The sequence below is a fragment of the Tympanuchus pallidicinctus genome, unplaced genomic scaffold, assembly GCF_026119805.1.
Source record: "Tympanuchus pallidicinctus isolate F22 unplaced genomic scaffold, pur_lepc_1.0 scaffold3, whole genome shotgun sequence".
NCBI classification, from domain to species: Eukaryota; Metazoa; Chordata; class Aves; order Galliformes; family Phasianidae; genus Tympanuchus; species Tympanuchus pallidicinctus.
Window position 1 is genome coordinate 64282168 of NW_026294747.1, and position 24915 is coordinate 64307082.

The window sequence follows — 24915 nt, forward strand, 5'->3', positions numbered from 1 at the left end:
ACCTCTACCTATGTTCTACACTGCTGTTAGCACACAGATGAGTAGAAGACGTGCTAGCTTAGTTCTGAGCCACGTTTTTTATTCAAGCAATGAGTTTGTTGAGTTAGGTTAATAGTGCAGAAGGCAATGATTTTTTGCACTGCTTGCAAAAGCAGCATTAATTGTGCACATTCTTCATCTCAACAGCATCTCCAAGTTTGCATTTGAAGGCCTGCTACATTCTCATATTCACCCACATTACAAGATCACCTTGGAAGGATTTGATGAAAGCACTGCAGTTACCTCAGCCATTCCATTCCTTGAGGCTTCAAAGTACTCGGAACTCCTTTGCAGTTCAGCCACTAAGTGGCAATGGTACAAGTTATAAACTCACACAAGTGATCCAATACACAAAACAGTTTCAGACTTTTAACTAAAGCCTTTTATTCTATACAATTGTGAAACATCATTTATCCTTCTGGCATTGCAGACTCCTCTGTCAATCTTCCCTGAAATTGCAGTTTTAGGATGTTTTGGAAAAAAAAAAGGAAAGAGGAAAAATTACAGCATTGGGTTGTTTCTAACAAAATTACTGGGAGAATGTATGGTGGGTCAGCAAGATGACCAGAAAAAAGTCTACTGAAACAAAGCACAAACCCTTGCTATTAGTTAATACAAGCCAGGACAATTTATCAATAAAAATTACAGTTGTGTTTTAAGCATTAATTCACAAATACTACTAAAAATGTGCAGAGATGCACAACCGCATTAAAGTGAGCATACACAGAAATGGGCTCTAAAAACTGAAAGCAACCCCTCCAAAAGATGAGTAGAAGACGTGCTAGCTTAGTTCTGAGCCACGTTTTTTATTCAAGCAATGAGTTTGTTGAGTTAGGTTAATAGAGCAGAAGGCAAAGATTTCATTTTTTCGAATAAAATACAATGAAAAATATTTCACTTTTTGTTGACCAATACAATCCCAGTAACACAACCTATTGGGACTTCCTTTAGGCCTCAACCTAAATCTTGATAGCAAAACCCAGGAAGGGCAAGAGCACGTGTCTCCCAAAGAAACTCAATGTACTGCCCTCTGAAGGCACTTGTGCTTCTGCTTCAGACAAGTCATCTTTACATCATTTCTTTATGAGGATTTCAATTTGTTCTGGATACAAATGGTTTTCCTGGGACAATCCCACATTTTCTCAACAAAAGCTGAAGCACCGTTCCCCCACTCCCCCCCAATAAGTTAAACTATAAAAGACTACTATGAGTCTGCAACAGTCACAGGTTTTTCTTTGTTTAGAAATAACAGTGAAAAGAAGATCCGCATCTACAACAAAAGAACAACTGCATATAAAACTTTGGAAGAAAAAAAAAAAAAAAGAGTAAGTATTTTTACATCATGAATATGAAAATCTGCTGTGAATTGTCTGGAGTTCGAGGTGAAACACTGGAAGTTATATTCAGAACGGTCTGAAGTTTAACAAAGTGTCACATAGAGCAGAGTTACCAAAAATTAGACTGCGGTGTCCTTAGAGCACAAATTGCCAGAACTGGTTACATAGATTAAAAAAGAATTCATTAGGTTGCAGCAAAGCATGTTCACCCTATTGTGATGCACAGCATCCTTGGACTGACCCTGCTACAATATTTACCCAGTGTTCTTGTTTTGCAGACAACAACTCTCTAAAGCAACGTTCAAGTCACAGTATTAGAACAAGTCTGATGTTAATCCTCCATCAGCAATTAAGCAGGCCAGTTCTCTGAAGTATGCATTACCTATTTACTAAATGCCTTTAAGGGACAGAAATGGTTCAGTAACCCGAGAGACCACTGTAGGTACTTTATGAATGGAATGTAATAAAAATACTGCCCGTGCAGTTCTGAATTATGTTGTAAATACCACTACTCATTACTATGATGGAAATGGTTTCATATCAAGCGTGAGCAGATGACAATATAAAGTTCTGGAAAAAAAAAATACAGCAAAAAAGGAAGAAGCAAAAGTCTGCACTGGATTATCATCCATTCCCTGTACACCTCATACAACGTCAACCACTCAGGGACCTCCCATCTCAGTGACTGAGACTAGGACAGATTTTAGTTTAAATCATACAGGTTTTTTTTCCTCTATATTACAGATCAATTAGTCACTTCAATTAAATGCATACTCTCCATCCATACTGAGTCATTAGAAGTCTCATCTACCTTAGGGGTTCAGTGGGCTTCTATAGCACTACTCCTGGAACCAGAACATTATGGTCAAGTCAATGAGTAACCATGTAAGTCCACTGCTCCCCTTCACGTTGATTTCTGGCGATAATGAAGCGTCAGATCACCACCACTCTTCCAGATGAAGTGCTTTACAGTCCGAAGGTCCATATTCGGATCCAAAACCTGAATAGCAAGAACGTCATTTACTGCATAAGTCTGCTGCATTGTCAGAATACTCAAGGATGCAACACTGTGGTTGGGCAATATACTCCTATGAGTGAACTGGCATCAAACATCAACCATGCAAGGGCTCAGATCTGTCATCTAGCAAGCCAAACTCTTGTGTTATAGAGAGGTCTTTACCCACTTACTGTATAATTTCATTAACCACCACTTCCTCAATATTTAACCTTCATGCAAGCAGATGTCAGGAACAAGTTCCTGATTAAAATTTGGAAATGGATGATTTTTAGAGCTCACATCAAGAACTCTGCCAAACTTTTTTTTTTTTTTTTTTTTTTTTTTCAGTTTCTCCCTGCTTGAGTTACAACAGGCAATGAATCACATTAATCTCCCTAATGCTGAGTCTGTTTTGTTTGTGATGGTAATTACTGAGTGACCTCCTTGTCCTAATCTCAACTCTTGAGCCATTTTCCATCGTCTTTTCTCCTCTCCCTCCTTTGAGGAAAATGACTAAGAGCAATATGGGAGAGCTCAGCAGTGCATACATGTGAAGCTATTGCATGATTCCATAAAGGCTGGTGGTCAGAACTGAATGAAGTAGGCATGCTTCATGAATTCTCTGGCCCAGCCATCCACTACTGCCTGAACTGTCAGTTAACACGATAAGATGGTTTGTTCTTACTTTTAAATGCAGCAGATAATCTGTGGTATATTTCCATCTCAGTACTCAGAAATTCACAACTGCTTGACTGTTAGAAGCTGGTTTTATTCATGAGCTAAAAATTCCTGAGTGCCTTACTTGGTCCTGGCAAAGAAGTTCAATTTTCTCCTCTGCGAGCACAGCGATGTCCTCCTCTTTTTCTTGTTCTCCTGCTTTCTCATTATTGGAAGAACTAGTTGTCTGAGACTCATTATCCAAGTTTATGATCTTCTCATACACGTGCTCCATCACTTTTCTCACCTGAAGCATATCACTTGCTGACAGCCGGTCTCTACAGAAGGTAAATAAAGATTGGCAAGACATAACTTGAGGGAACTATTTCTTATTTCCATCATACTCTATCTATAAGCAAACCATTAAATTTTGCACCTATCATAATACAGAAAGATGAACAGGATCATCCAAACAAAATACCGTGACACAACAGCTGTCAATCCAAAGAGCGGCACAAAGGATCTCAGAAAAGCAGCAAGATATCTGACAGACTGAATTCAAGAAATCAAACCTCATTAGGTTAAAAATCAAACCTTATTCTTTCCAAAGAAAAGGAATTAGTAAGAGAAGGACAGAGGATATGGAACAAGAATATGCTGTTCTTCCTACATTACAAAAAGGGAATTCTAAACAAATAAATGGCAGTTCTTCCACAACGCACACAAGTCTGTGGAGCTTCTCTTTCACAAATTGTCTCTGATGTGAAGAACTCAGCAAAGGAACCAGAAATTTATGAAAAAACACTCAGAATTACTGCAAATAAATTGTAGGTGTCTTGCCCACCTTACTGACTTGACATTTGAGAACCTGCACTGATTTCCAATGTATGCAGCCCACAGGTGATGGGCAAACCATGTTTCCTGCCAGGTTCTGTACCTTTTCCTTCTAAAAACTATTATTGATCACTGTTAGAAAGAGGAAAAGAACATAAAATTGTAGTTCTGGACAGTAGGACAATCTGAAAGTTCCTCTGTGCTCTGATGGAACACTACAAACAAAACAACACCAAATCAAATTTCACTATTTGGTTTTTCAGAGATTTCTTAGCATTAACTTAAGAAATTGTCAGTTGAAAGAAACTTTACTTTCTTCCAAAGATTCTGATAGAAATGAACACTTTAGAACATTGCTGCTTCAATGACTGCAAACTGTGTTCCACAAGTAAATGAAGCACAGTAAGATTCTCTCCAGCAATATGTTTTTTTTGAGCTTACAATTCCCTTTATGCAATGTTGAGACTCAAATATGCACTATTACTTACTTTTTTAGAGTTTTTGCCCCTGAAGACGAATGAGGTTGGAGGTAGAAGGGAATCTTATTGAATTTGGGCATATTTTTCTGGAAGGAAATAAATTTGGAAAATGTTAAATTTAGAATAAACTATTACCAGCTCCCATTGCCACCATCTGGTAAGCAAAGTATAGTCAGTTCCTGATTACCAATAACCAAGAGGTTCTTAATAAGCAACTACCACAGACAGCTTCCAAATTACTGACACTTCTAATGTGCTCCAGTTTCAGTGAGGCACATACTGCACCTACCTTCTGAACGTAATTACTGTTTGCTTCAAAGCAAATCAGACAATATGAAAATACAGCAGCCATGTAAAGGTTACTCTCTATACCTGAGCTCTACACTTGAAAAGGACTCCTGTTATACACAGCGATTTGAGATCCTTTTCTAAGCCTTCAATGCACAAAAAACCTTAACTAGACACGTCAAAAAAAATCATGCTTATTCATGGGTGTTGAGTACAGCCCTTGAGAACACTTATTTTAAAATACAGTACGTGAGAGGCAGAAAAATTGAACGTGTTATTCAGATTGAGCTCAGTTAAAGATTTTGTAGTTGACCTTCAACAAACAAAACCTGAAGCCTACACGTGGGAAACTTACATCCACAGTGATGTCAATCACCCATTGTGGCACAGTCTCATTCAGAAGCATAGACTCCGTTTCACCACCTGAATCCCGACACAATAACCTGCAGAGAAGTCAGCTCTATGAATGGAAACGTTCAGTGTACAGAAATCAATCATGACACACATTAAAAAGCATTCAGGAGGATGTGCCCTTTTAACGTGCTTGAAGCTAGGTTAGCTAGCCTTTCACAGGATCAAGCTTACTGAGGAAGTGGTCAGGTATTTCCTACAAAGGAAAATGAGTGTAACTACATGCAAGAAGGATCTCTAAGGCAAAAATAAGGAGAACTACAGGCTGCAGCACAAACCATGGAACTACTTTGCTCATGGACTGCATGTGTGTTTTGTGTTGTAAGCACAAAACCTGAAGGGGGAAAGGCAGCTGACAAAAGTTCTTTCCTGCTTGGGAAAACAGAGCTCTGCATGTAAAATATCTGCTAAACTCTCACCGAATTGAAAGAATAAAAATAATTTTAAGGAATGTGCACATACAGCAATGAAACAAAACCAAACATTTATGTTAATTCCTTCATAGCAAAGCACACCTCGTTTTCATAAATAATTATCAAGTATTTCCCCAGAGATCTCTGCAATCCAACTCTTAGGTGCAACACGCAAAGCTTGTTTCCTCCAATGGTGTCATTTTAATGTTCTCTTGAGAACAAGCTGTATAACACCTGAATCCACCATACAGAATGAATGCAATATTAAGCTTCAGCCAAGATGTATATACACTAATACTGGAAAGAAAAATCCAGCTTTCAAAGCTGAAAAGTGTAACCCTATTTTGCTGATCCATTCACATACTGAAAGTTACATGGTTTTGGAACCTATGCAGCTTGTGAAAGAAAAAACAATAAACCCAAAAGGACCACCTCCCAGCTTTAAAATTCACTGTTAATAAGTATTAACTCTCTGGTGAGCAGGAGCCACTCTGTCCAAATCAGTAATGCTCAGAGACGAATGTAACAGATCTGTAACAAAGTCCTACAAGAATCTGAAACATTGCAGTTTCCTTCTAAAACAAAGTTCAGTTTACCTGTTTGCAGGAAGAGGGCACCAAAAAATACCTCACAGCTACAACACAGAACTAAAAGCTATCATAACTCTCAACACCATAAGACCCCTCACCTTGTGGGGGTCTCCAACAAGGATGTCAGCTTGAACAATGCAAGGAGTATTATAACTGCTTATTTTGTCTGCCAAGGGCACATCTTCAATGCATAGCACACAACAAACACAGGTGACTGCATGTTGATAAGGCAGGAAGTGTTTGGCCACTTAGTACATGCTTTTGAGATTCCATACCTGAACAAAGTGCGTCCTCCAGCCTCACCAAATATAACTGGTGTATGTGGTGGTACTTGAAAATATCCATTTCCTTTCTGGACTCTGTTTTCCTGCTCACCATTCACTGCTGGAAAAAAAATACACACACCAATAAGACTGCACTATGCCTTAAAACTGGGTGTACACAGACAGAAAAAAATATCTTCTCCATCTGCAGTTAACCAATTTCATAAATGAAACAAAATCATCAGCTCTGTAAGAGAAAGCAAATCCCCATTTCCAACACATAGCAAGTCTATCAGAAGGAAACTTGTGAGTAAAGGGATTTTCCTCTGTGTTTTCAGAACTCAGAAAGATAGTAGCTTTGTTTTTCTACATGGATTTGCCAAATGTCAAGATACAGTACTAGTAAAGCTCAAACTCACACTTCTTTAAGTTACTGCATTCTACATTCATTTATTTTTGCACAGTTAGTAGTCTGGTCTTCAAACACTTGAAGAAATGATTCTACATCCACACAAAATCAAAAATTAAAAAAAAAAAAAAAATCAGCATTAATTATGCAATTTTTGAAGAAAATTAATTTTGTCATTCCAGTACCTTGAAACATAAGTTCTAAGTATTTAGACTCACATCTTCCAAAAGTAAAATCACATTAAGCAAAGAGCCCAAGAAAGAAAAATCTATTATTTATCAGAGAAGGAATGAATGTAATGCTAAGGTAGAGCAGGAGAGAAGTCCTACAGTTTGAGAGATTTCCTCATGGCAGCTGTTAACAACTGGTAGTAACAGTAAGAAGCAGTTCTCATCTCTTTCTTTGAATTGTTACTTTTGAGAAGGAAAAATGGAGGCTCTGATTCTGTAGTGAATGTTCTGAACATTTCACTAATCCATGACAACTCACAGAAATAAGCAGCGTGGCATGAATATGCCAACACTACAAAAGCTTGAGAATTACACTTCTATACTGACTCCAAAGCTGTGGGCAGTCAGTACAAAGAAGTATGATAATCAGCAAGGTTATCCAGAGAAGTCTGCTAAGTGCTGCAACTGTTAAAGAAACAAAAACATAAAAAGAGAAGAACAAATCTCAAAGGAAGAAAAATATTAAAACACCTACTATGATTTATTTCATTTTCTTCTTCATCCATTGGATTGATGTGTGTTCTAGGCCAGTACTCCAGAAGCGCTTGCAATAGAAGCCCTCCAAGGTTCACTGTCAAGACACAGCCAGAACTTCAGTTGCATCAAAAGCATTGACTTATAACATCCTACATTTGATCCACAGATGAAAATTCTCCCCAAAGTTCCCAAAGCAAACTAATCATTGGCACAGACATCTGCTTATCACAAACTCAAAACTGCAGGCTAAATCTTTTAGAACAAGCTGATTTTTCAGAAAGACTCAAGTCTCAGAATCATTACTGCTGGTTCATTGACTTAACTCAACATTCTCTAGTTTTAATAGTAGCTCTACGTTTAGGAATATCACTTTTTCCCTTTTGCTTCCTGGATGTCGAAAACCAAGTGGGATAATAGCAGGGTGGCAAAGTCTTTGGCTACAGCAAATGAGAACAAGCCCAAATACAGCAGCCACAGATGCAGAAATGAAGGAAAAGAGCTGCTTACCATTGGAAGGCCTCAGGTAAGCAGGGATCTCTGGCAAGAGATGCCCTCACCTCCACTGTTTACCCTTAAATGAAGTGTGGGAAGGGGTGGATCCTGGCTCCAACCCTTGCAGTCAGTCAGGCCCACTGCTTGCACCTGACCTCCCCTTGGTTGGCCCTGTTTCTCACCAGGTGCTCAGTCACTTTTTCAACCCATAACTTAGCATTTCCACTGCACCAAGCCAAGAAGAAAAAACTACTTGAACATTTCAGAAAAAAAAAAAAAACACATTTTTTTCTTTGGAGAACTCTTTGCAAAATTTAGTCTCCAGAAATTCTCTCTAAAACCCAATCAACAACTGATTTGTCCAACAAACGTTTTGTAACGTAAACACTGGAACTGGTTCTGCTTTTGTGTTTCAGAGAAGGACCACTAGTGGTAAAAACGTACATTTCGGATCGGAACCATCTGGACTGCTGAACCCAGCATCTTTTGCTGAAACCCAAGCTGCAAAGCAGTCACTTTCATCCAAAGTAATTGTCAGCATCTGTTGGAAAAAGACCATGAGAGCAAGAATGCAATAGTTGTGTTGTACTAAACAACCCAACAAATTTACTGAAGGAACAGCTGGGAATACAAAGAAAAAAAATTAACTCCTAACTGTATTGTGAATTTAAAGTGACACAATAGTGTAGAAGTCATACAGATTATTAAGAATGGAGGTACAATGTATTGATTTGCTTCAACGTAAGTCAAACTCATCAGACAAATGATAAGTTCTTCAAAACTTAGAACACGTTATAATTGTTGTGAAGAAACAGTATACAAAATATGACACCAGAAGAAGAGATTTAGGATTTGTAGCTCACCCCAGTTTTCAAGTCTACTGAGAACCAGTTTGGCACATACACCATTTTAAATCTCTTCTTAATTTCCTCTTCAAAATCTACTTTCCCAAGGTCTTCAACTTTACATGCCTGTACAGCAGAAGGGATACAGGAATGTTTCAATTCTGCACATTGAATCATAACACAACTCTTAGAAACTTATACTTGATTTTCATATGCACTCAAAATTATTATCATTTCTCCACAACCAATTTAGTTCAGAAACACACAAGTTAAAACTTCGAGTTTTTGTCCATAAATTGAAGAACACATTTTTTTTTCTGGAGGTAAAGCATCAAGCAAGCAGAGAAGAAAAAGAAAGAAAAAGTGAATCTTAAACACAAGTCAACACACTTTGACTTGATGAGTAACCCATCTCTACAGTGAGTATGTATGCAGCTGTAGCTAAGAAAAGTTGCTGAAAACCCTAATAACAAAAGCTAAAAATAACTGAATGAAGGTACCAAATTAACATTAACGCCTGCCTTGGTCCTAATGTTGTTCTCCAGTATGTACCACTGCAAGCCAAAAGAAAATATTCCGTTTTCTGCAAGTCCTCTGAAACATTTTTAGTACAAATCCACGTTCTTCATTCTCATTCCCTTCTTTCTCACTTCAGTCAGCAGCTCAGTAACACAGCTGAGCATGCTTTATTAAAGGACTGAATTGAAAGCAAATGAAGATGTGATTATCCAACCTAACATTGGCAAAGAAGCTCTTAAGATGCAGAAAGGCATCTTCTCTCCTCTTTCAAAAAAGTCATCTTTGCATTATGTCTTAGGACAGAAAAATGACTTATTTTTCAACCAGAAAAAACTCCCATAACAAAAAAAAAATTTCAGTACCCCTCCTTCCTACCCCCTTCCCCCCCCCCGAAAATAATTACTGATACAACAGTAGATGTTTAATCTAAAATCATGTACTTACTTTTAAGACATCCCAGTATGCCACATTATTATTTGTGTCTTTGGTTAATATGTGTCTCTTGTCATTAAGAATGTGGCACTGAATGATACTAGCACCCCCTGCCAAACAAACAAGAATTAAGGTCACTACACTTCTCTTTTTGTCTAGCTTTACAGTAAATTAAACCACATAACACAACAGCAGCGATTATTCTTTGGTTTACCTCTATTATGCAAGCACCAATATTTAAATGCTATTCAACCACAATTAACACTACATAAATGATACTCGTGCTGTCTTTGATTTTATTTATCACGGTTTTGCCCAGCACAGAGTTAATTTTCTCTGTAGATGCTCACACGATGCTGTATTTTGGATTTTTGATATAAATAGGGGTGACAGCACCGATGTTTTCATTTGCTGCAGAGCAATGCATGAAGTTATTACAGAACAGTCCTTAAACAGAGCCATTTCAGAAATCAAAGTGTCAGACAGCTGAGAACATGAGCTGGTCTTAAAGATCTACCATTTCTGCTAATGATAACATTTCACAAGCACTCAGGAAAACAGCTGTTTACCTTTTATAACTTGGTCAGGCTGTGTACATAGGGGTGGTATAGGATTGGTACAATCATTATCATAGTCCCCAGATGCTCTAAAATTATGAATTCCCTTCAAAGTCTAAAGAAGCAAAAAAAATAAGGACACATTCAATCATTTCAAAAACTTTGCTTTTATCTTGACTAAGAAGTGCCAGTTTGTGCTGCTATTCAGATGTTAACCACTCAGTGTTGGATATTTAATAAATAGAAGCAGCATAGATAATAAAGGAATTAATTCAAAGATTTGTATATTTTGGTCAACTTGAGTATTCACATTCTATAATTTAAACAAAGAAAAAACGTTATAGATCATCTCAACTCAGTCCAATTGCAAGTAACACTCCATTAGATCCTAAAGCAAGACTGCAAATCCACGATGACGTATTTGAATCAACAGAGCATAAAATATTTCTCACTCACCCATTTATTCACAGAGGATTTAGTTGTTGCAACCCAAATTGCTGGAGGAGGATCAGCTGATCTATCAAGTTCCATCTAGATAACAGAATTATAGATACTTTCAGTCACTCAATTTAACTTTGCTCTGTGTATGCACAGCTTGTATAATGGCTTTCCTCATGAATCCACCATCTTGGCTTAAGTGTATAAGCAATATACATACATATATACACATTTATATGGCTTATATACTGGTTTCTGTTTCAGTCACACTTTTTACACCTACACGTTCCACTGCCATCCATGTCATTAAGTGTTACAGATAATTAAAAAACATTCCATCAGCAGACTCTTCAAAAGCAGTGTCCTCAAAAGGCTCAGACTCATGCACATGTTCTTTCCCAGTTTAAGATCACATTGTTTCAGTGTTCAGAGATCTTGCTGCTGGTTCCAGTGATTATGTAAAATATTACTAATACAGTTCTGTACATATATTTCTAAGAAGCAATTAATTTTTTATCTCAAGCCTTGGCACAGCTGATTTGCTTTCTAAAAACTGTACTAAAGCCCAGTAAAAAAAAAAAAAAAAAAAACTTTCATATTTAAAACATGCTCAATTTCAGTAATGTCTGAATTTATACATTTTTGATAGCACTCAGGTATTTCTTCAGACAAATAAGTTTCAGATGTAATTTAAGACAAAAAAAACCCAAAATATTGGAGGTTGCTAGTCAGGTAAAAATGTGTAGCATACAATCTTTTGTCAGCATACACCTCAAGCCACTGTTTTGTTAGACAGGATAAGTGCCAGGACAAGAAGCAGATGGCACAAACTGAAAAACAAGAGGCTCCCTCTGAAGATCAGGAAACAACTTTTTTTTTTTTTAATATTATTAATATTTTATAGATTGTGAGGGTCACCAAGCACCAGAACAGGTGTTACAAAGCATCCCCTCTTGGAGATTTCAAATGCTATCTTGAACTGGTCCTGGGAAACTGGCTCTAGATGGTCCTACCTGAACACAGGGTTGGACAAGATAATTCTCAGGGATACCTTCTGACCATTCTGTGATTTTGTGAAGCAAAATCAATTACCTTAAGAACTGGTGCCTTTTCTTCACAGATAAGCACACGAATATCAGGATTCCGTAAATCTGTACAATAGATCTTCCTGTCTCTTCCTCCTGAATAAACATGAGTGAATGCTTCATTGACCTGCAGAGCCCAAACACCTTCATCATGGACTCGATATGTGGCTATACATCTCTGCTGCCCAAGGGACCACAGACGAATAGTCCCATCAGAACTGCCTGAAAGACACTGAGCAACAATCATTGTAATTTCATAAAAACCTTTCATCATTCTTCTTTTTCCACTAAGATGATGCTAAATGAGAAGTGGCAGTTAACAACTCCCGTCACTATTTCCAGACAGCTTGTATTCATCGCTTTCCCATACATGAACACCATTCACTGCCAGCCACCCCCTCAATCACTCAGCATCTAAGCAATTCCTGTTGGTATATCTTCTGTAATCGACAACACAGAACAGTTATCGTGCTGAAAAGACATTAATGACATTTCCGTGTTCTGCAAAATGCCTTGCCTCAAATAGAAGCACATACCTGGGTACCATCTCTGTTCAACAGCAAAGCTTTTACGTTGTCTGTGTGCCCTTTGAGTTTCATTAGTTTTGCACAAGTTCTTGGATCCCACACCCTGAGAACCTACACAAACAGACACAGAATAACTGCATTAACATTCTTTCCATTTATGCATTTTCTCTATATAATTAAGCCTTTCTGAACAAACTGACCCTTACCCTCAACAAGTACACATCCATCACCAAAAGCATGTTTTGTTAGAACAGGATACACAACTATATCTTATGCATCTCTAATAAACAGACAGATTTTCTTCCCTTGATTGTAATGGCATTTGTTCTGGCTTTTTCTGTTGTCTTCTTAAGATCTTAAAGAATGTAAGTGATTGGAAGCAAGACAACACGTGGAAAGAAAAAGAATTCTGAGAACCTGGCTGGTATATCCTACTTTCATTTTCATATAGACAAGGAACTCCTGGGTGTTTTACCTTTCTCTATAACAAACACCATCAAACACAAAGTTTCACTAGCTCACTTTACTAACCACCCCATGGGGGCCTTGGAAGTTGCTGTATCATTTCTTTTTCACCAGTGGTACATGCTTCAGTTTGTATGATCAACTGAGTAATATGCCCCCAAAATTAGAGCTCTTTCAATGAAATTAAATGATCTCTGATGTACGGATGTTTACACAAGTCATAGTTTTGATACGTAATCTATAGGTGACTGATATTTCAACTTCCACTCAAAAAAAAAACAAAACCAACCCAAGAAAACCTCACTTTCCTTACTTAAAACACAAAAGCTGCTACAGATGTAAAACTGAACACCAGTAAAATTGTTTCTTTACATTAAGATTTGAAGAGAAGCAGAATAAGCCTTACTAGATTTTTGCTTACCTTCTCAGTGGACCCTGATACAATAACTGTTCCCATTTGATTCATTGCAAGGCTATAGATGGAATCTTTGTTCCCACTCAGGGAAGAAGCTGTTTCAAAAGCAAAAAGTTAACATTTTCGATTTTAATGTTGCCACTTGAAAACGTACTTATTTATTCACTAAAAAAAAAGCCAAAAAAAAAAAACACCAAAAAACCCACTACAGAATCAAATGTAGGTTTTGATCTATAATAGTGCCATCCTACTCCACATATGGGGCTCTGCTAAAAAAAGGAGCAAGACTGTAGACAGCATATTGCTATGTTTTCTGATTCGTGATCCAGTGTTGTATAAAACCTCACATTTATGGTCACTACACTCCTGGTGTCCACAATGATTCAATGCAAGGTAATCTCATGGTTCTCAACTGCTTAGAGAATGGTACTTCTAAGTGATTTCCTAATAAGTGCTTGGATTTAAGCACAGAGATTTTTCCTAGCCAAGCAAGCTAAAAAGTGGTAATAAAAATCTTTGAGTTTAGCACGCTGTCCAACAAACATATAACCTATAAAAGGCTTTAAAACTTCCTCCATAGTGCTAATGCAGGCAGGAGGACACTGGGAATGTAGGACAGAATCACAGAAACAAAATTCATGCTGTAACAAAAGCAGTGCTCAACTCCTTCCTCTTCTAGAAGGGACAGTCACTCAGAAGCAAAACTCCTCATCCAATTTAAACTACAGCTATGCTGACTGAGAGACAATCTTTAAAAACAGGCTTCCTTTTAATGTTGGCTTGTGTACATTGCTTCCCTGTAATCAGACAGCAAATTAAACCACAGCCTTCACTTGCACTCCAATGAAATGCTGTTTGAAAGGACTGTGCAAAGCCAGTTCATTCACAACACACGTTCTTCCCACCAGAAGCATTTTTAGTTGGGAGCACTGTACTTAGAGAGAACAACTTTGCCTGCTTCTCTTCCCTCTCCCTTACCATGCACTACTGCTCTAACACCAGAAAAGCAAATTTATGTCTGTCATCTTAGAGGTAATGCCTCTATTTCCTTTTCATTTTGTGCTCAGAACAAATCATTTGGGTTCTGTATCACAGTAGCAGCGTTCAAGAAACTAATTTTTCCCCCCTAGACCAAGTCTTCCTAAGAGCAAGACTTTCCTCAAAAATTCCCTGTTCAACCAAATCACAACATGTCTTAAAGTTATCAGCAAAATCTGGTGACAAAACACTTCTCTGAGCGATAGCAAACTTCCACGGGAAACACATACAACTATTTAGAAGTCAGCTCTGCTGGAGGCCACACAAACATGCCAGCACAGGGCTAAAACTGAATTAAAAATCCTATACACAGATCAAACACTCTGTATAAAATGAAAGAGACCACTCACTTTGAACAGTATACTTTGGAAGTACCTACAGGCAGCAAAGCACACTATGATCAAACTAGATCTCCTTCCACAAAATGTAAGAGCCACCACAAAACAGGATGCTGATGGCCCAAATTTGTGTCACTCACTCAAGCAATTAAATATTACCCAACTTGAAGGTTGGTGTCACACTTTCCAGAAGAGAAACTTGACCAACACTGTTCTGACAATTCTAAGAAACTGAGGTTGGGATTGCTCTCTAGGTGAAAAAACAGTAAATTTCAATATACTGTAATATCTTTAAAGGGACAGAGAATACTGTAATATCTTTAAAGGGACAGAGTACTCCTTAAAATATGATGATAAAATTAAAGATTAAACCTGATGTAGAACCTACTGACAGTGTCCCCTTGCCTTCTAACATTTAACTACCAAGTTAGATCTCTCCAGTATCCTACCATTACTTCTATTTCACCACAATGGCAGGAATTCTTATCAAAGTTTATCTAGTAACTTTATTCTTCTGACAGATACACCTATTGAATGTACCAAATTCTGCTCTAGGGGCTGTACTACATTTGTTGCAGCAACTAAATAAACACAAAACACATTACAGAAATTCTCCCTCTGAATATTTCTCAGTGCATTTTCTGCATTAGCTAAGGAGCAAAAAGCTTCTTAAGCTCTGTGAACTTCTGATGAACAACAGCTCATTACATCTCAGGAGAAGAGGCCCAAATAGACCTGTATCTTTATTCTGAGCATCATGACTGTTGGCTGTTCAACATCTGCAACTATTATACAACACAATAAGTGAACCAAGTATATACCCTCAAAAACTTAAGGACTCTTGCACATTTTTTAATCTGCACACAGAAATGGGTATCTTTGGTCTTAAAATGATCTCACAGATTATGCTAGTTCAATAAAATATGCTGCATTTGTCTCCCATCCCCAGGTACCTACTTGTGACAGTGTTGTTTGAGGCAGTCAGTGCTGTTAGAGTATTTACATCCCAGAGGAATATTTGTCTGTCCAGCCCGGCAGATGCTACCAGTTCTTTATCTTTTGCATATGCTAAGGCTTTCACATAATCCTATAACAAAGTGTAACAACGTGACTCAACAATATTATACACCTGAAGCTTACATTACAACATTTAAAAGGTTGTCAATTGTAATATACAGTAGTTCCAAATGTTTTTCACCTTATGTGTCCTTAGTGTTGACATGCAAAATCCTTTATGTGCGTTCCACACTTTCACAGTAGTATCTGAAGAAGCAGATATCACTAAATGGGGAAGGATAAAGAGTGAACTTTAATAGCTTATATATTACCTTAGAAGATGCTTGAACAATCCTCTGTGCTTCTTAACAAATGATTCAATGAAAACAGAATGTGTAGGTATGATTATTTAAACGTGCTCACAGTGTTTTAGCACATTATAAATAAACACAAATAAATTTTACATGCTTACAGAAGACACAATTTAGTACTTACATGTTTTACCATTGCAGCAGAGTACAATATCATTTACCCAATCTGTGTGATGCTCCATAGATGCAATATAAGGGTCTTGCTGAAAATTACAAAAAAAAAAAAAGTTTAAAATCCCCTTGTGAAAGGAAAAGACAATGCAATTATCAGATCCTGTTGTGACATTTGCAATCTTCGAATGGACCAAAAGTTGACTAACACGACGCTGCTTGAAGTCACTATTCCACTTCTTTTAAAATATAGTATTACAAAGTAGTTTTCAGGGAACCCCCTATATATTTTAAACACATTCCCATTTCATGATGAATTTCACCTCAAAACGTTTAGTTTTCTGTCACAGAAAAACAACCAAAATGGCAGTGTCTGCCAAGCTAAAGTTATTTCTGCACTTATAAGATTAGACTTCTGCTACAGAGAGGAACAGAACAACTAAAACACAATACAAAGATCTCTCAGACATGAAGCTTATAGAACCACAGAATTTTAGGGGCTGGAAGAGACCTCAAGAGATCACAGAGTCCAACCCCGCTGCTAAAGCAGGTCCCTACAAGCAGGGCAGACAAGTAGGCATCCAGAGAAGCCTTGAACATGTCCAGAGGAGACCACATCACCTTCCAGCACAGGCCGTTCCAGTGCTCTGTCCCTCTGACAGCGCAGAATTTCTTCCTTGTGTTAGTATGGAACTTTCTAGGTTCCAGATTCTGCCTGCTGCCCCTTGTTCTATTATTGCTCGCCACTGAAAAGAGTCTGACAGAAGTGTTATCTCCTGCATATTTCACATAGAAGCCCTGGTTTCCAGTAATCTACTCAGATTCATAATGCTCACCTTTTGTTCAGAGGAAGCCAAGGCTGGTGACCCCTAAGTGCAAAGCAGCTTGGCAGAAAAGGACTCGGGGGTCCCTTGGACATCACGTTGAACATGACCTAGCAGTGTGACCTTGCTGCAAAGAAGGCTAATGGTATCCTGGGCTGCCTTATGCAAAGAATCACCAGCAGGCAGAAGGAGGTGATCCTTCTGCACTGTGTCCAATTCTGGGCCCTCCAATACCAGAGAAACATGGAACTACTGAAGAGAGCCCAAGAAAAGGCCAAGGCAATTAAGTGTCTGAAACACCACTCCTCCGAGGAGAGTCCAAGAGCCAGAGTTGTTTGGCATAATGCTTTAATAAGCTTTCCTTAGCTAGAAGATCAAAAAGAAAGTGGAGCTAACAGGATGTGATCAACTGATCTTAATTAATAAAGGGGAGATAACGAGTAGAGATCCTCCCAAGATACCGGAATATATGAAAGAGTTCAACAAAAGTTCATTTGTAACTAACACAACATACACAGACTTAAGCAATCTTTTTTGATGACTGCTTTATCACTGAAAATTGCAATATTCTATATTGAATTTATCTCAGTTGTGATTAGTTCTTCAGGACGTTGGCCCAAATGTGGGTTTATAAACTCCAATACATCCTGTTACAATATGAACATTTACCAAAAACATTTTTCTACCATGATTGGCTGTTGTTAAAAACTGGTACATCTGGTATACACCTGTAGCGTGCTAACTGAAAAAACACAAAGCAGATTTAGACTGAGAAATCCTCTTGGCTTACCTTGTGCTGATTGACACTCCATATCCTTATAATAGAGTCTCGGCCTGCTGTGAAGAGTCTATTTAATGCTGGATCCAGCTGAAGTGCATTTACCCCATTTCGGTTATACTTCTCCACCTCATCTCTAATCACATAGGAGACCTAAAATACATTTACACAGACCTGATTATGGTATTAAGATACTGAATGGGCCATAAAACGCTACCAGCTAATTTCATTCCAGTGAGGTTCTCAGGTAGGAAATACTAAGAGCTTTAAAAGCATTAAATGAGTCCGCCAGTTTGAAAGTCACCATCACTAACCTCAGCCAATTTCCTCCCTCTGAAAACAGGGAAGAGTTACAAAGATGTTCAGTGCTGCACAAGGAGCCCAAGGGATTATTTAATCCTTACAAATCAGGCTTAGACTGGGAGAATCCTCAGTTAAATTCCCCGCTTTGCACAGAGATTCTGGATGATCCCAAACAACATGATGCATTCGTGGCTCATTTTCTAAGCAGGTTTCACGTTTTCTAAAGCTGTGATGACAGTGTTTCTCAGCCTTGCAGGGAGAGGATGCCACCAGTATTACCAGGATTACAAAATACTGCAAGCTCAAATTCTATCCCAGCTATTACTATTAATATTATTATGGCAATTGGAGAAAGGCATTATTTTTATATTTTTTAGGTTTTTTTTTTTTCTTTTTTAAAGAACACACATCTCCTTTCTAACATAAGCAGAAGTATTTAGTCTTCTTCCAATTAGGGGAATTCTTGTTTCAGTCCTTCTGTACCTGACAGCACAGTGTGTATTGCTCACTTCATTGTTTTATTCAAAAACATTAAATGGAGAATTAAGGGGACAAACTGCAAGTCTTACAATGCTCTCCACTATGACTCCTGCAGTAAGCACAGTTATAAAGCACTACAGATGCTTCCAAGCCAACCCATTCACCCAACCATTTCACATCATGCTGCCTCCTAACCATTTACACAGTCGTTTGCATATGGCTAAGAAGAAAGCTCTCCCCATTCAGAGACAATGTGGGAGAACCAAAAGCTATCCTCCTTTCCAGACACTGGAAAACAATTACAACAGGGTAAAACATTAAGCTTGACAGAATACAGCCTGCCAACAGCAGGAATCATTCGGATATGTAAGTGCCAGTGCTTTGAAAACTCTTTCAAGGAGTAGTTTTGGACTTAATGAAATTAATTTTTCAGGCCAATAAGCACCTTAGAGCAGCATAAAGAAAATGTTTTCCACTGACCAACCAGGTATAACACTGCTGTTAAAAACACATGGAGCTCTTGGAGCAGGTCCAGAGGCAGCCACTAAGATGATCAGAGGGCTGGAGCACCTCTCCTACGAGGAAAGGCTGAGGGAACTGGGCTTGTTTAGCTTGGAGAAGAGAAGGCTCTGGGGAGACCTCAATGTGGCCTTCCAGTACTTGAAAGGAGAGTATAAATAGGAGGGGGAAGGATTGTTCACAAGGGTGGATTGTGATAGGACAAAGGGGAATGTTTTTAAAGTGAGACAGGGGAGGTTTAGGTTAGATATTAGGAGGAAGTTTTTCCACACAGAGGGTGGTGAGGCACTGGAACAGGTTGCCCAAGGAGGCTGTGGATGCCCCATCCCTGCAGGCATTCAAGGCCAGGCTGGATGTGGCTCTGGGCAGCCTGGTCTGCTGGTTGGTGACCCTGCACATAGCAGGCGGTTGGAACTGGATGAGCATTGTGGTCCTTTTCATCCCAGGCCATTCTGTGACTCTGATATGACTGTACATACAGGGCAAAATGTCCCTGCAGCACTTCATCTGGCCTCAACCACACCACATCTGTGTTGTTAAAATGCCCATGCAGCCTACCTAACTCAAAGAACGTTACAATCAAAGTCAAGGTCTAACACACAAAGCAAGAAAGATGGGCAAAGTCACATTGCTTTCCAACTTTTGAATAAAAGCAATGAAAATACCAAATGCAAGATGTTCAGCTCTTTACAAGCTCCTTTACAGCTCTTGTTCATATTTTGAGAGAAGCGAGTAAATGAGAGCAAGTATCTTTTTAAAGAGTTAACAGGTCTCTGATAGACTTAAGAGCAAATGGAAGATGCGGGTATAGTTAATAGTTAATTACATGTTAATATGCAATTTAAAGGGGCAAAATAAAGTCTGCCAAAAGGGGGCTAGAATGCTTCTCAAAACAAGGAACTTGAAATCGAGCAATAAACAGCAGCAATTTGATTTAAAATATCTGACAGTTGTTTAAGGCTGGTGGACAGCAGTCACATTCAATAAAGCCTAGAGATCACTAGGGCGAACAAAGCAAGAATGCAGGTTATCCACATGTCACTCTCCATCATTGCCTTATTTTTGAGGAGAAAGGTCTGAAGTATTATTACTTGGTTTTAGATTGGAGTGATACTCAAAATAGAAATAACAACTGTTAGAAAATATGGTAACAATGCAATAATTATGAAGTACATACTCAAGTATGTGTACACAAATGCACAAAACAGTAGATACAAGAGGTTTTTCTGTGATTAAATTCTCCTCCAAGCCACAGCACAGACATTTTTCCCAGTCCAGATGAGGTGGCACTGCATTTGGACAGGACTGTGAAGGTCATCAGGAAGCCACGACTTGCACCACCTGGCAGACATTTCAAACCAGGCAACTGAGAGCACACTGCTGCTTGGTTCACTGCATTGATTGATTCACAAAGCCAGCATCAAACACAAAGATGACTGAACTTGCTGTGATATTGCCATTTGATGGTCCAAGCAGGGCAAGATGTGGCATGAAATACTTCAATAATGACCAAGGCTTTTTACGTTTATTATGCTGTAGCATTTATAAACTCCTAACAAATAACAACACTTCACTGCAGTAAACACTGCAGAAATATTACAGTGACGAACCCTCACTATAAAGAATTTATGGGACTCAGTACCTTAAATGGATCAGGACTAGCCATTTTAATGACTAAAAGCACCAGAGACACAGGTAATATCAACAGATACATTTCAGTACACAAGTCCAAGTTCTTACAGCACCTGTAATGCATTTCCTTCATCAACTCTATTAGCCAGATGGAAGTTTTGCTTCCCTAGTTACAACACACACATTAAGACAGATTTTCTTTACGTACAGGTAGAATCTGCCTTCAAAAATGCCAGCATTCCTCTGGAGGAAACAGTGAACAGACAAGGTATGAAGGTACACAATCCTTTTTTTAAGTAGAGGGAAATTCTCAGACACCTGCTGTCATAGACAACTGGGAAAAGATATCTTTCAAGAACCCTAGAATGCATTGGCTGCATTAAAAAATAAGAGATGAAGCAGATAACCACTAAGGAAAAGATAAAACAACAAGCCGTTCCTTCAGCATTTTGGCACTGCAGATGGTACTCTTTAAAATAACCTAAGCTTCTAAAACTAAGAATATATTGATATTTAAGTTTTCATCAGAGGATTCAAGCCCAGAATAACAGTAATGTGTTTAGGAGTTCATCTTATCTTTTTACAGTGAATCAATTTACTGGGTAAGGATTAGATAGAACGTGACACATAACATCTTTAAAAAAAATATACTGCATACAAAACCTACCCTGTTCTTACTAAGTTCTATCATTCAAAAATAAAGTCAGTAGCTGAAATATTTCTAACTATAGAAGTTTTCCCTTTCACTACTTTCCAGTTGCTGTCAAGATGTTTTAGTGAATCAATATAACAAAATCAGTGCAAAGTCTTCTTATTCTGTACAGGCCTTTATCTTTAAGATAAAAACACTTAAAATTGATTCAAATTTCATAACCAAGATATTGGTCCAAATCATATTGATGTTCACCAGTTTTGTCAAAGGATTTGGAGAAGAGAGTTACAATTGCTCTGGACAAGCAGCAGGTTTGGGAAAGCATTTGTAAGCTTCTCCTGAAGGGAAGCTACTTTAAGACACCAGCTGAAAAATGGCTTCACCTCAAATTAATTCAGAGTATGACATCAGAAAGCCACAGCACACAGCCAACTGCTTCTCATCACACAGTGGTGTTTATTACTCCCAAACCCTGCACCTCCATCCCCACCCAGTTAAGGGGACCTTACAGTTTGGACACCAACACATTTCAAATGAGTGCCTTACATTTAAATAATTATAGTTCTTACCTTTATCCACGTTATTTTGAGGTCTGAAACACCTATCCTGATTAAACCCTTACGCAATATACAATTATATCCAGAAGCATCCCACACTATTTTGAATGGTTCTACTGACCAGTAAAACAGGTGCATCAGAGACAACAACAGTTCAAACTTGCATAAATCTTAACCAGCTCTCATACCCTGTAAAAGAATCAGGTTCCTCCATGCCTGATGGACATTTTTCTAATCAGATTTCAGGATAAATCTCTATTATTTGAAGCAGAAACATACTAAACGCTCAGTCATTGGGAAGCAGAATAAACTGTTAATGGTTTTTACTTTCTACCAGCAGCTGACGGATGTAAGAGCCACTGAGAATACCTGACCAAAATGTGTATTTAACCAAGTGAGTGAAATAATAGGACTACAATAAAATACTTTGTATGTGCTTATCATGTAACCAAAGTTATTCTCTGTTGATCTAGACTTGGAGTACACTGGCTGAAGTCCAGATCAGTATAGCAGGATATAGAGAAGCAAAAGCATCAAGTAACACAGTGATAACAGTTCATCAAATAAATAGCCAGTTTGCCTTTCTTGGGAGGCCAATCTTCAAGAACTTGTGCATGCTACAGATGATGCTGCAATATTTTATTCTTTGTGTTTTTGAAAACGCCAGTGGGTTTTTCAGAAGGGCACGGAGGTTCTTTATGCAGCACTGACCAAGTGCTTACATTAACTATAAAAAACCACTATAAGCTAAAAACATTTCCCCTATGCGACAGAACACAAAAGATGCCTTAATACACAGCACCCACCTCTGTTTGGAAGGATGCTGAGACTATTTCAAGCCAAATCGATATATGTATATTTTTAATATAAAGGTTAGCTGAAACTTGCACTTACCACTAAAGGTAGGCATAAAACATTAATCCTCTTCTATACCGAAAGACAAAAAACCATTTAAAGTGCCGGCAGTATCCCGAACAAGATAACGAAACATCACAATAAACCCATTTCCCTGACTTTTACCATTCACTGCCACAGCCTGACCGGTCTGCGGACTTCCCTTTGGAATGGCTGCCGGGAGCCGGCAGGGTGGCTCAGTTCTGCATCCCCCGAGCTGAGGAAACCGCTTCCCTTCAACCCCTCAGCCGGGCCGCGGAGCCGAACACCACCTCCTTCACGGAGCAACGCGGAGACCCGTCCCCAGCAACCATCGCCCCCCTCCAGTGCCCCGCCGTCACCCTGAGGGCGGCCCACGCGTATCCACACCGCCCCGAAGCCCCGCTACTCCCCGCAGCCGCGCACCCACCTGCACTTTCCGCCGCCCCGCCGTGTTCTGCCGGTGATGCGCCGCCATCTTGCATGTTGACACTGTGACGTCACTTCCGAGGAGGATGAGCCGTTCCGGAAGTCCCGCCCCCCTCTCTGCCCAAAGCCCGTATAGAGGAGAGCGTTGACTGAGGCGTTGCCAGGCAACTGCGAAGGGGGCGGGGCCAGAGAAGGAGGCGCGGTGAGCGTTTCCGCCCTGCCGTGGCCGCGCGCCATTTTACGCCTTTAGTTTTATCTTCTGGTCGTCGGAGCTCTGGGTGCGGGCTCATCTCCTTACTCATCCCACCGCTTCCTGATTGTTTTCTTCCTATTGGTGGCCGGAGGGACAGGTTTTTATCCCTGGGAGAGCAGTGGAGGCGTGGCCTATGGGCTGAAGTTGTTCGACTCCATCTGAGGTGCTGACAGAACGCTGGTGCATGGCCCCGACACTGAGGTGCTCTGGCTGCATCAGGCAGTGCTTCTGTGCTGCTGAAGGCTTCACATGTGCCTTTAAATGTCATAGAACGGCTTCAGTTGGAAGAGTCTTTAGAGATTATTGGGTGTTGGAGCTGGCACAGGCAGGATTTTCCCCTGCTGGATCAGGCTGCCCATTGCCCCATCCAGGCTGGCCTTGAGCACCTCCAGGGGTGGGGCATCCACAGCTTCTCTGTGCCAATGCCTCACCATCTTCTGAGTAAAGAATTTCCTTTAAACATTTAAGCTGAATCTCCCCTCTGATAGTTTAAAGCCATTCTTCCTTGTCCTGATGATATCAGGCCATGTAAAAAGTTGCTTCCTCTCCTGTCTGTGTGCTTACGTACTGGAAGGCTGCAGTGAGTATCCCCAGAGCCTTCTCTTCTCCAGACTGACTACCCCCAGCTCCTTCAGCCTTTTTTCATAGGAGAGGTTCTCCAGCTGTCTGGGCATCTTTCTGGCTCTCCTCTGAACTCACTCCAGCAGCTTTGCATCCTTGTGCTGGAGGTCCAGGCCTGGTCTCAGCACTCCATGTGGGGCCCCCCGTGGGCAGAACAGAGGGGGACAGCCCCCTTCCACTTCCTGCTGCTGCCCCTCTGTTGATATCACCCAGTATGCTGTTGGCCTTCCAGGCTGCAAGTGCTTCTCTGCATAGTTGTTCTCAAAGAGTTCTTTGTAGACGCACTTCGGATTGCCCTGACAGCACCTTGCACTTGGCTATGTTGAACCCCATTAGGTTTGTTTACATGGGACCATTTTTCAAGCCTGTCCAGGTCCTTCTGGATGGCAGCCATTTTATAAGTGCGCTGGGGGTCAAATGCTCAGCCTGACTTTTGAGCTTTCCTACTGAGAAAATAGCAAAGATTCAAACATCTTCCCTAGAGAGCCTGGGAAGATTGTATTATTTTGTCTAATAGAAAATACTTGCTCAAATTTTGAGTGTATGACTATGAAAGTCTATGCTGCTTTTTAGAGGAATGCCTCCCAGCTTCAAAGCATCTCTTTGTTGCTTAACCCATTAATGCATGAAGTGTTGAGTTGCAGCAATGATGATATTCTGGATTAAGATCTGTATAGAATTGTGCATAGGGATGTTATCTTGGAGGGTTTGTTTTGGTATTGATTATTTCATTTTCTTTAAAACAGAAAAGATGACTGGAATAGGAGATTGGTGAAATGCACAGAGAATCAATAATCCTAGTGAGAAGCATTTACAGTGACAAAAAAACTGGTAAAGGAATAAATAAAAAAATATATAGTCACGTATTCACATTGCTGATTGCTGATTGCAGCCATGCTCACTGGCCACTCATTAATGCTAATACAAACTGCTTATTCTGA

General features: G+C 39.4%; 1 protein-coding gene across 2 annotated transcripts; it reads right to left on the bottom strand.

The window, feature by feature from the left end:
• Window positions 1-1246: 1246 nt before the first annotated feature.
• On the bottom strand, window positions 1247-23228 carry WDR48 (WD repeat domain 48). Of its 2 annotated transcripts, none has more exons than XM_052693765.1 (19): window positions 23102-23228; window positions 17668-17808; window positions 16067-16145; window positions 15774-15856; window positions 15533-15662; window positions 13206-13294; window positions 12329-12430; window positions 11800-12024; window positions 10726-10800; window positions 10282-10384; window positions 9725-9822; window positions 8780-8887; window positions 8361-8457; window positions 7423-7518; window positions 6321-6426; window positions 4987-5074; window positions 4353-4429; window positions 3176-3368; window positions 1247-2376 (listed from the first exon to the last, which is right to left on the bottom strand). In XM_052693765.1, the coding sequence occupies exons 1-19, from the start codon at window positions 23147-23149 to the stop codon at window positions 2281-2283; spliced, it is 2034 nt and encodes a 677-aa protein (XP_052549725.1). In that variant the 5' UTR covers window positions 23150-23228; the 3' UTR covers window positions 1247-2280. The 2 variants fall into 2 exon arrangements, with proteins under 2 accessions (XP_052549725.1, XP_052549724.1); XM_052693764.1 differs by having other exon boundaries at window positions 6321-6429; window positions 23102-23227.
• Between the last annotated feature and the right edge of the window lie 1687 nt (window positions 23229-24915).